Source organism: Capricornis sumatraensis, chromosome 13 (genome assembly GCF_032405125.1).
Source record: "Capricornis sumatraensis isolate serow.1 chromosome 13, serow.2, whole genome shotgun sequence".
Lineage (NCBI taxonomy): Eukaryota > Metazoa > Chordata > Mammalia > Artiodactyla > Bovidae > Capricornis > Capricornis sumatraensis.
This window is the reverse complement of record NC_091081.1, coordinates 19717962-19730261: the sequence shown is the minus strand read 5'-3', so window position 1 is coordinate 19730261 and position 12300 is coordinate 19717962. Positions and strand designations below refer to the sequence as shown.

At 45.8% G+C, this 12300-nt stretch overlaps 1 protein-coding gene across 1 annotated transcript in view; it reads right to left on the bottom strand.

The window, feature by feature from the left end:
• FAM184A (family with sequence similarity 184 member A) overlaps positions 1–6508 on the bottom strand; it is a 124290-nt gene extending 117782 nt beyond the window's left edge. Inside the window, exon 1 of the mRNA XM_068985415.1 lies at positions 6350–6508. Within this exon, the coding sequence (XP_068841516.1) occupies positions 6350–6508 (159 nt within the window). The remainder of the gene's footprint in view (positions 1–6349) is intronic.
• Positions 6509–12300: the final 5792 nt, after the last annotated feature.

Below are 12300 nucleotides of genomic sequence, written 5' to 3'. Positions count from 1 at the left end.
AAACTAGTGAGAAATCAGTATTTAACAGAGAAAACAGAATTGTTTGAAAATTTCACTGGTTTGGGTATTATATGCACATATTCAGGTTGTGAATATAGTAAAAGCAGAGTTAGTATTAAATGATCAAAAGACTGTTTCTCCATATTTGCTAAGAATTTTATGTATCGATCCTTGCTTTTGAAGTGATAAATAATATTTATATTTTAGATAGCATGCTTTACATTTTTATTCTTGCATCAAAAATAATATAAATTATATAGCTTTTAGAAGCAGTTTAAGGGGAAGCCAAATAAATATTTAAATAGTTAAGAGAAATTTTAACTCTGCTGAAATGATCTAGCATTAATCCACAAGAGGAGTAGATACAACTCAAAAATATTTACTGACTTTCCCTACTATATAGCAACATTTCTTGGCACATCACTATCTTCAGTGAATATTTATTAAGCTTTTATACTATGTGCAAAGGATTCATATTAAGGTTACATGAGATAAACAGTCTCTACAGCTGAGGAGCTTACAGTTAAATAAGAGAAACAAAAATAAACTGTTTGCAAATTTGTATTATTAGGTATCAAATGAGAAGTAAGGAAAATAAATCTTAAGAGTAATTCAGAGCAAGGCAAACCTAAGAAGGTCCAGGTTGCTCAGGGCAGTTCTTAGGAGGAGAGACATAAGTTGAGTATTAAAAGAAGACTTTTAAGAAGGATTTGATGCTGAGCACAGAAAACACAAAGTAACTGTTCCTGCTCTTTGGAACCTTATACCCAACCTTATATTAGGAGGTCTGTAACTGATAACTGAACTAAACTGCATCAAAAGTGCAATCAACCAAAAAAGTGTTGGATGGGCAGCTAAAATGACAGGATATTAAAAGGGAAGTTTCCGCTGAGAACCACAGACAACTGACATTCCAAAGCAGGTGCCAGAACATTCTCAATATTTCCAAAGGAGGCGGTCTAAAGGGTGAGATGTGCTCCCTTCCTACCCTCAGCACTAGTGAGAGAAGCTTCACGGGGAGTAAGGGTGGGGGCTGGAGCAGAGTTCCTCCAGGGGAGCTAGGGCAGGAACAAGTGCCCTTGCCTGCACTTGTGGAGAGGGGAGGAGACGGATGTCTGCCTCTCACCTGAAGCCTAGAGGAAAAGGCTGTGATGGGACTACTTGAAGAGCTTGATATGTGTCTCAAGCACTTTGAACAACATACTTAAGTGGCACCTGATTCATCCCTGGAAATTCTAAAGGGTAAGAAGCCGGATGAAGAGGCACATGAGAGCAAAAGAGAGACAGCTGAATTGGGACCACTTCCAGAGTCCCTCTGGACAAACAATGAGTGCTGCCTGTGGACCAGTGTGGGTCCTATGAGACAGAGAGGGCAAGCTGGGGTGATGTCATCTGGGTCCAACCCAGGGGGTGACCTAGAGCTTGAACAGATCTCAGCAAAATGAACATGATGGTCCTGCCAGATCCAAGAAGCTGAGGAGGACATAAAAAACCAGCCAGAATATAGCTGGAATCTCACTGTCAAACAACGGGAGGCGAGCAGCTGACATGGGAGGCAGGGGATCCACAGGGGAAAGAAAGAACTTTCAACACCCGCCAAGTCTACAACAGCACTGAAGTTAAATCACCAGGCACTAATCAGGCGTGAGTGGGTTAGTCGCTGCTCTTCTTTCCTCTCTTCCCTTCTTCCTTGTCCAACCTGGGAGGGATGAGAAACTAGGACTGGCAAGACAAAGGAGAAACAGAAAAGCCCAGTCAGAAGGAAAAAAAAATCCTCAATTATTGTCTTCCCCTTGCAATGGGCAGAGCTAGGAAGTGGGCATGGGGGAGAAGCTTCATCTTTAATTCAGGTTCAGTTTGGGGCTTTAATTTGTTGGCACTAGAAGGCAATGGCACCCCACTCTAGTACTCTTCCCTGGAGAATCCCATGGACGGAGGAGCCTGGTGGGCTGCAGTCCATGGGGTCGCTGAGGGTCGGACACAATTGAGCGACTTCACTTTCACTTTTCACTTTCATGCTTTGGAGAAGGAAATGGCAACTCGCTCCAGTGTTCTTGCCTGGAGAATCCCAGAGAAAGGGAAGCCTGGTGGACTGCTGTCTGTAGGGTCGCACAGAGTCAGACACGACTGAAGCAACTTAGCAGCAGCAGACATTTTAATAATCAAATTGAGATTTTTGTGACTTAGTTACCGGAGGACAATTTGCATTATCTCAAAGCAACCAGAAAAGTCAAGTTTATCCATGTGCAGAGGGCATGATAGCCTCACGAATAAACTGAAAAGGACAGTGAATGACAAAAATAAACCATTTTAGAATTCCATCCCACAAGCCCTACTTTTCAACCGAAAGCACTAAAAGAGTCGACAAGGGGGAGAACAGAGAAGTACAAAAATGTGATTTTATAAAACGCAACTCAGCCCATCCAGCTTCTCTATCTTGAGATGGCTCAGTCATTAACAATTCCAGAAATCTGCCACAACAGGACTCAGGAATCTAACAGTACTTTTTAAAATTTGGCATGAGCAACCAAAATATAATAGACTCACTTCAAAAAGCAGAGACTGTCTTGTTCCCTGATGTATCTCTAACACTTAGTGAAGCGCCCTTACATAAAAGATGCTTAAAGAACTGCTGTGTTCTTTCCATGTGATGGTGAGGTTAGGTTCTTAGAAAACAGAATCTGTACAAATTCTGTTCAGATGTGTTTAGAGACTTTTTAGTTAAATGTATGTTACTATGTGTAATGTTATAATGTAGATTACTTTCATCCTTCTTTTGTTGTCAGCCAAATCTCTGAAAAATGCATATTGTATTTTTAACACTGCACTACAAAAACAGAGAGCAAATGTGAATATTTTAAGCTCTGATATTCAAATACTAGAAAAATTACTATATACATTTAAAGAGTTTAGCAGAAAACCCACAAAGAAATATAGTATCACATAATGCCATTAATGCAGGATGATTTATTTTTAAAAGAAATAACATTTTAAAAGTATATTAGCCAGTATTTTACTAATACTTTGTTTACTGGTATATTTGTCTTTTCAGTGACAGCCTGAATTAAGGGCCTACTATCTTAGTTACAGTATCATCATCTCTCTTTTAAAGATGAAAAAACTAAAGCCCAGAAGTTAATGACTTGCCCAAGGTAATACTACTAGTAAATGGTAGAATAGGCGTTTTAACTCAAGACAGTATGTCAGATTCCCAAGCCATGCTAACAATAAGGCTGAAGAGGTAAGTTCTGTTGACTCATTTCCAAAAGAAATAAAACCCTATTTTAATGGTTATCTTCATAATTTCTAATTCTGAAATATAAGCTATTGTCAGGCCAACCATAGTTCTATTAACATATACCTCTACCGATGTGATTTTCTTAGTAAACTTATAGCAGAAACAAATAAAATTTCTGTATTTGATAGGAAGGTAAAACACATCTTCCATGCCATTTTGGGGATTTAATGAGTCATTCCTTATCCTGACAAAATGTCAAACAAGGCTTTTTAGATGAATTATGTATCTGCATTTAGTTAAATGGCTCAATCTATAAGTTTTCAAAGAGCAAATACAACCAAGGATTTGGCCAACTGTAGTTTAGGATCATCCTTTTCTGGTGAGCTTTTTCCCAGTTTAGTAAAAGTTGATATATTACTCATCATTCTTATGGAATTTACAGTAAGTGTGAAAGAAAGAAAGTGAAGTTGCTCAGTTGTGTCCAACTCTTTGTGACTCCATGGACTGTAGCCCACCAAGCTCCTCCGTCCATGGGATTCTCCAGGCAAGAATACTGGAGTGGGTTGCCATTTCCTTCTTCAGGGAATCTTCCCAACCAGGGATCTCATTGCAAGTGGATTCTTTACCAACTGAGTTATCAGGGAAGCCCACAGTCATAGGATTTGGGCTCCTCTTTCCATGGAATTCTCTAGGCAAGAATACTGGAATAGGTTGCCATTCTCTTCTCCAAGGGATCTTCCCAACCTAGGGATTGAATCTGGGTCTCCTGCATTGCAGGCCGATTCTTTACCATCTGAGCCACCAGGGAAGCCCACAGTAAGTGTATTTGACTATAATATCGACAGTTTCCAAACTGGTACATAAAGGCAACAGGTCTTAAGTGTATGTTTCAGAAACTGAAGGGTGTTGACTGAAAGAGTCCTATAATCAGGCTGCTTTATTCTCCTGCCTTCTTTTAGAAACAGAGGTGAAGAGACCCCGGTGGGATATTTCACCTCTCCCCCAGGAACATTTGGCAATGCTTGGAGACAAGTTTATTGCCGCTATTGTGAGTGCATGTGGGGGGACTACACCTACTGGGGAGCATCAGGGATGGTATCATCCTGTATAATACACAGTACAGCCCTGCCCACTCCCAGCAAGGAATCATTCAGGCTAAAGTGTCAGCAGTGCCAAGGTTGAGAAACTCTAGCAGAAGAGATTAAATGTCTGAGGCCCTGAGCAGAGAGGGTGGCCTGAGTGTTTAGAGAATGTAACTGTAAACACTAAATCAGAGAGTCCCTCTAATACTCAGGAAAGATCAGATGTAGCACTCAAGCAGTGCTGTGGACACGGGCAGCAGGCAGCCTCCTGCTTTGTTAGATCTGAGGTGGGGAGTGCAAAGAACTTCTATTAATACTCCCACCTTTCACAGTTGTGATTTTTTTTTCCCTGATAAAAGAACAGGAAATTTAAAAAGCCTAAGTAAAAAGAAAAGTAGTTTGCTAGAGAGAAAAGAAACTTCTTTTGTTAAACTGTACACAGTTCCACTACCAACTTCCTGAATGTTTCTATGACTTACAGCAGGGCCCCAGACAGTTACAATCTAAAATAAAAATAATGGCTGTTTTGCACACACAATAAGAAAATCAGAATAAATAAGTATGTATGTATCTGGACCGGAAGTATTCTAAAGACCAAACATGATTTCAGGAAGCCTAGCTTTTAGCTCCCAAATGTGTAAATGCCCTGATGGAATACTACTTTTTCCTTCCTGGGCGTTTCCTTTTTTGAATCTGGGAACCCTCAGTTACAAAAGAAAACAGTAAAAACTGGACACACAGCAACCTCTGAAATGGTGCTGACATAAAACAAAAACCAAACACCAACAAACAAAACTTCCCCAGATGCTGCCTTGCTCTTTTCGTGGGTGAGTTTTACGATTAGGCAGTTGAACCTTTCCCTCTGCTCCTCCATTTGATCTCTCATGCTTTAGTCCTTTCCATTATTTTTCTTTCTACTCTCAATCACATTTCTTCACCAAAATATTTTTACCTTATTGTCATCCATTTTAACTTCCATTTCCTTCCTTCCCTCTCTTTCAACTCTGCCTTACTTCACTCTCTCAAAAGTGCCACCTAGTAATGGAATTATATAATGAGAATTTTGGAGTTGAATCAGACTTTAGAGATTTTCTAGCAGCAAACCCCACCATGCCCGCCTCTCTTCACGTATCAACGCTCCTAACAAGTGGTTAGCCAACTCCGCTTAAACACTAAACTGAGGTCCATCACTGATACTAGCTTCCAGAAACCACGGATAGGGATCACTTCTCACCTGATGGACACTGAAAAACTTATCATGAGATCTAAACAGAGCAATGTAATTAATCTGAACTGCTTCTGCTCCACAGAAACCAACGTTTTTCATTATCAACCTTTACTCAACTAGGAAAAAACTCACCAGCCAAGGACGACCCTAAACTACAATTGGCCAAATCTACCGGCGTATCTGCTTTTTGAAAACTATCTTCTGATAAACTGAACCATTTAACTCAATGCAGACACATGATGCATCTAAAAAGCTTTGACTTTCTATCGGTATAAGGCATGACTCATTAAATCCCGAAAACGACACGCAAGGTATGTTTCCCCCTTCTACATCGCTCAGGTTTGCTCCCCCCTTAACGACGTAACCAATAAAAGATCCTGACGAATTTCGAAGACTCGAGGTCATGTTGGGTAAATACGGTACTGTGTTTCATACAGTACAGTAGTGTAAAGCCTCGTGGAGCTTTGGCACATGCACGAGAGCAAAAGTAAAGTGGTTTCTCATTCTGCAGTTAAAGAAGGAGATCCTAATTTGTTCCGTGCTGGCTTATCCCAGGATAGCAGGGTGCAAAGCCCCGGAAACCCACCCGTGCCGTCGGGTTTAGTTTAGCTTACATTAACATCACCGGCATTGCACCGAAGTTTGAACGGTTCTAGGAGCTAAGTCTCTGGCCGTGGTTTCCAGAACAGCCCCCTTACAACTCGCCCCAGGCGCGGGGCGCGCAGCCTCCCAGGCGGGCAGGTGGGCCCCGCGCTGCGCGCACGGGGTCTCCGCCTTGCCCACCCGCGGCCGCGCCCATACCTTGGTGAGCTGGGCGATCTTCTTGCTCATTTTCAGGTGCAGGTCCTGGCTGTAGTCCACGCAGTGCCCCGCCTGCTGCCCGGCGGCCGGCGAGGGGACGAATTTGGCCGCCGAGCCGCCGTAATAGTGCTGCTGCCAGCTCATGCCCGGGGTCGCCATCTTCCCGGCAGACCCCGGCCGGGGCGCGGGTGCCCGCACTCGGGGGGCGGCCCGCCGAGCCGCGGCTACTGGGACGCAGGAGCCCGGGCGGCCGCTTCCGGACCCGACACCCGGCCGCGCCTGCCAGCCGCGGCCGCCCGCACCCACCCAAGCGCGATCTCCGGGTCACCGCCGTCCAGGGACGGGGGCGGCCCCGCCGGCCCGAAGCCGCGGGCGACTCGGGCGCGGGGCAGATGCCCGGGTCCGGAGGCGGCCCGGCGGGGCCCGATCCGCTCTCGCCTGCTCTTCGGCTCGCGCCAGGCGGGAGCGACGCGGGCAGCGTGGCCCCGCAGGTTCCGCTCCCACCGGGACCCGGGACCCAGCGAGACGGCCGCCGCGGGGCTTGCGGAGGGAGGAGGGGCCGGGGCGGGCTGCTGCGGGGGGAGGCGGGGACAAGGAGGAGGCCGCGGGAGCCGCGGAGGCGCCGTTACCAGGGCGCGCGGCCCGCGGAGCGCGCGGGGCGGCGACGTCATTTCCCCGCAGCCAAGCTCCGCCCCGCGCCGCCGCGGGCCCCGCAGCCCCGCAGCAGGTGCGGGCGCCTTTCGCCTGGCCCGCAAGCCAGGGTTTCCCCCGCAGCTGGGGCCGGATCTCCACCCCGCCCCAGCTGCCGCCGACTGGAGGTAGGTCCCGTGTGCCGCGCGGGCCGAAGACGGGGCCGTGGTGACCTTCGGTGTGCCGAACGCGTGCAGACTTACCCAGCCTTTCCACGTGCATCATCGCGTGCCCTGGGCCCAAGTGGCTCTTCCCCAAGAAGAGCGGCAAACTCCCATCCAGGTCGCTCCCAGCCGTGGCCTCAGCACCAGAGACGTGCATGATGAAGTCGTAGGAAATCCAGTACCCCCGACCCAGACCTGTGCTTCCGAATTCACACCAATGTGATTGTTACAGTGTCTTAGGCTGACCTACTACGTGCGAGGCACTGGCCTTCATTCAACACCTAATGTCTATGAGTGGAGAGGACACACCTCATCAATTGGTATAGCATTGCATCACTACTCTTCCCCAGTCTAATGGAGCTCCAGACAATTATATATGAAATCTACTTGGCTGCAAGTAAAGAGAAAAACAAAAGCTGGAACAAGACGTCAGCTCCTTAAGGACTTGAGGCTGGGCCAAAATGTTCATTACTTGTGCATTTCACCTTACCAAATGTGTTGTCCTTTAATCACGCAGTCCTGACGGACTTTTTTGCGACTCTATGGACTGTAATCCTCTTCTGTCCATGGGATTTCCCAAGCAAGAATACTGGAGTAGGTTGCCATTTCCTTCTCCAGGGGATCTTTGGAACCCAGGGATAGAACCCACCTCTCCTGCGTTGGCAGGCGGATTCTTTACCACTAAGCCACCAGGGAAGCCCACTAAATATACGATTTCCTACTAATTATCTCCTAACATCTTTACTCCTGCAGATCAAAAAAAATTTTTTTAAGTATGTCCTGTGTTGAAGTAAATCAGTCGTTTTAGGGCATTCTTAACACAAATTTTTAAAATACAGAATTCTACCTATTGACAAAATCTGTTCTCATGCAGTTTTGCCAGACTGAATCCCCTCCTGTTATAACATGTAATTTCTCTTTAGTATGCAACTTAGTCTTTGTGCTCAGTTCAGTTCAGTCGCTCAGTCATGTCTGACTCTTTGCAATCCCATGGGCTGCAGCAAGCCAGGCCTCCCTTTTCCATCACCAACTCCCGGAGTTTACCTAAACTCATGTCCATCAAGTCGGTGATGCAATTCAGCCATCTCATCCTCTGTCGTCCCCTTCTCCTCCTGCCTTCAATCTTCCCCAGTATCAGGGTCTTTTCCAATGAGTCAGTTCTTTGCATCAGGTAGCCAAAGTATTGGAATTTCAGCTTCAATATCAGGCTTTCAATGAACACACAGGATTGATCTCCTTTAGGATGGACTGCTTGGATCTCCTTGCAGTCCAAAGGACTCTCAAAAGTCTTACCCAACACCACAGTAAAAAAAGCATCAATTCTTCTGCCCTAGGCTTTCTTTAGAGTCCAGCTCTCACATCCATACATGACTACTGGAAAAACCATAGCCTTGAATAGACGGACCTTTGTTGGCAAAGTAATATCTCTGCTTTTTAATATGCTGTCTAGGTTGGTCATAACGTTCCTTTCAAGGAGTAAGTGTCTTTTAATTTCATGGCTTCAATCACCATCTGAGTGATTTTGGAGCCAAAAAAATAAAGTCTGACACTGTTTCCACTGTTACCCCATCTATTTGCCATGAAGTCATGGGACTGGATGCCATGGTCTTAGTTTTCTGAATGTTGAGCTTTAAGCCAACTTTTTCACTCTCCTCTTTCATTTTCATCAAGAGGCTCTTTAGTTCTTCTTCACTTTCTGCCATAAGAGTGGTGTCATCTGCATATCTGATGTTATTGATATTTCTCCCGGCAATCTTGATTCCAGTTTGTGCCTCATCCATCCCGGTGTTTCTCATGATGTACTCTGCATGTAAGTTAAATAAGCAGAGTGAAAATATACAGCTTTGACGTACTCCTTTCCCAATTTGGAACTAGTCTGTTGTTCCATGTCCAGTTCTAACTGTTGTTTCCTGACCTGCATACAGGTTTCTCAAGAGGCAGGTCAGGTGGTCTGGTATTCCCATCTCTTGAAGAATTTTCCACAGTTTGTTGTGATCCACACAAAGGCTTTGGCATAGTCAATAAAGCAGAAATAGATGTTTTTCTGGAACTCTCTTGCTTTTTCGATGATCTAGCAGATGTTGGCAATTTATCTCTGGTTCCTCTGCCTTTTCTAAAACCAGCTTGAACATCTGGAAATTCACGGTTCACATATTGCTGAAGCCTGGCTTGGAGAATTTTGAGCATTACTTTGCTAGCATGTGAGATAAAAGCTGGGACAGAACTTCAAGTACGAGGTCTTGTTTCACACATATTAAACATCAGAAAGTTTGAGTTGCGCAGATTTTAAAAGCCACTTAAAGCTAGAATTATTACCTAGATGTTTTAAACCCCAGCTCTCTCTGGTTTCAGTTCAGTTCAGTTGCTCAGTCGTGTCCGACCCTTTGTGACCCCATGAATCGCAGCATGCCAGGCCTCCCTGTCCATCACCAACTCCCGGAGTTCACCCAAACTCAAGTCCATTGAGTCGGTGATGCCATCAAGCCATCTCGTCCCCTTCTCCTCCTGCCCCCAATCCCTCCCAGCATCAGAGTCTTTTCCAATGAGTCAGCTCTTCGCATGAAGTGGCCAAAGTACTGGAGTTTCAGCTTTAGCATCATTCCCTCCAAAGAAATCCCAGGGCTGATCTCCTTTAGAATGGACTGCTTGGATCTCCTTGCAGTCCAAGGGATTCTCAAGAGTCTTCTCCAACACCACAGTTCAAAAGCATCAGTTTTTTGGCACTCAGCTTTCTTCACAGTCCAACTCTCACATCCATACATGACCACTGGAAAAACCATAGATTTGACTAGAAAGACCTTTGTTGACAAAGTAATGTCTCTGCTTTTCAATATGCTGTCTAGGTTGGCCATAACTTTCCTTCCAAGGAATAAGATTCTTTTAATTTCATGGCTGCAATCACCATCTGCAGTGATTTTGGAGCCCCCTTCCAAAAAATAGTCTGACACTATTTCCACTGTTTCCCCATCTATTTGCCATGAAGTGATGGGACCAGATGCCATGATCTTAGTTTTCTGAATGTTGAGCTTTAAGCCAACTTTTTCACTGACAGAATGTGATCCACTGGAGAAGGGAATGGCAAGCCACTTCAGTATTCTTGCCTTGAGAACCCCATGAGCAGTAGGAAAAGGCAAAATGATAGGATACTGAAAGAGGAACTCCCCAGGTCGGTAGGTGACCAATATCCTACTGGAGAGCAGTGGAGAAATAACTCCAGAAAGAATGAAGGGATGGAGCCAAAGCAAAAACAATACCCAGCTGTGGATGTGACTGGTGATAGAAGCAAGGTCCAATGCTGTAAAGAGCAGTATTGCGTAGGAACCTGGAATGTCAGGTCCATGAATCAAGGCAAATTGGAAGTGGTCAAACAGGAGATGGCAAGAGTGAATGTCGACATTCTAGGAATCAGCAAACTAAAATGGACTGGAATGGGTGAATTTAACTCAGATGACTATTATATCTGCTACTGTGGGCAGGAATCCCTTAGAGAAATGGAGTAGCCATCATGGTCAACAAAAGAGTCCAAAATGCAGTACTCTCTGGTTTACAGTAATTTAAAGTTATTTAGTACCCTATCATTTTGCCTTTTCATACTGTTCATGGGGTTCTCAAGACAAGAATACTGAAGTGGTTTGCCATTCCCTTCTCCAGTGGACCACATTCTGTCAGACCTCTCCACCATGACCCGCCCGTCTTGGGTTGCCCTGCGGGCATGGCTTGGTTTCATTGAGTTAGACAAGGCTGTGGTCCTAGAGTGATTAGATTGACTAGTTTTCTGCGAGTATGGTTTCAGTGTGTCTGCCCTCTGATGCCCTCTTGCAACACCTACCATCTTACCTTGGGCGTAGGGTATCTCTTCACGGCTGCTCCAGCAAAGCGCAGCCGCTGCTCCTTACCTTGGATGAGGGGTATCTCCTCACCGCCACGCTTCCTCACCTTCAACGTGGGATAGCTCCTCTAGGCTCTCCTGCACCCGCACAGCCACCGCTCCTTGGACATGGGGTTGCTCCTCCCGGCCACCACCCCTGGCCACAGGTGCGGGGTGGCTCCTCCCGGCCGCCTCCCCTGACCTCAGATGCAGGGTAGCTCCTGGCACTCTCGGCCGCTGCCGCTGACCTCGGACGGCGGGTAACTCCTCTCGGCCGTGCTTAGTGCGCCGGTCGCAGTCGCTTGTTTAACATACGCAGAGCACATCATGAGAAATGCTGGACTGGAAGAAACACAAGCTGGAATCAAGACTGCCAGGAGAAATATCAATAACCTCAGGTATGCAGATGACACCACCTTTATGGCAGAAAGTGAAGAGGAACTAAAAAGCCTCTTGATGAAAGTGAAAGTGGAGAGTGAAAAAGTTGGCTTAAAGCTCAACATTCAGAAAACTAAGATCAGGGCACCTGGTCCCATGGCAAGTAGATGGAGAAACAGTGGAAACAGTGTCAGACTTTATTTTGTTGGGCTCCAAAATCACTGCAGATGGTGACTGCAGCCATGAAATTAAAAGACCCTTACTCCTTGGAAGAAAAGTTATGACCAACCTAGATAGCATATTCAAAAGCAGAGACACTACTTTGCCGACTAAGGTCCGTCTAGTCAAGGCTATGGTTTTTCCTGTGGTCATGTATGGATGTGAGAGTTGGACTGTGAAGAAGGCTGAGCACCAAAGAATTGATGCTTTTGAACAGTGGTGTTGGAGAAGACTCTTGAGAGTCCCTTGGACTGCAAGGAGATCCAAGCAGTCCATTCTGAAGGAGATCAGCCCTGGGATTTCTTTGGAAGGAATGATGCTAAAGCTGAAACTCCAGTACTTTGGCAACCTCATGCAAAGAGTTGACTCATTGGAAAAGCCTCTGATGCTGGGAGGGATTGGCGGCAGGAGGGGGGGACGACCGAGGATGAGATGGCTGGATGGCATCCCTGACTCAATGGACGTGAGTCTGAGTGAATTCCGGGAGTTGGTGATGGACAGGGAGGCCTGGCGTGCTGCGATTCATGGCGTCGCAGAGTCGGACACGACTGAGCGACTGAACTGAACTGAACTGAAAGTTATTTATCAAAGAATCTCTGTTCTGGTAGACTCTTAACTAGACATTTCTTATG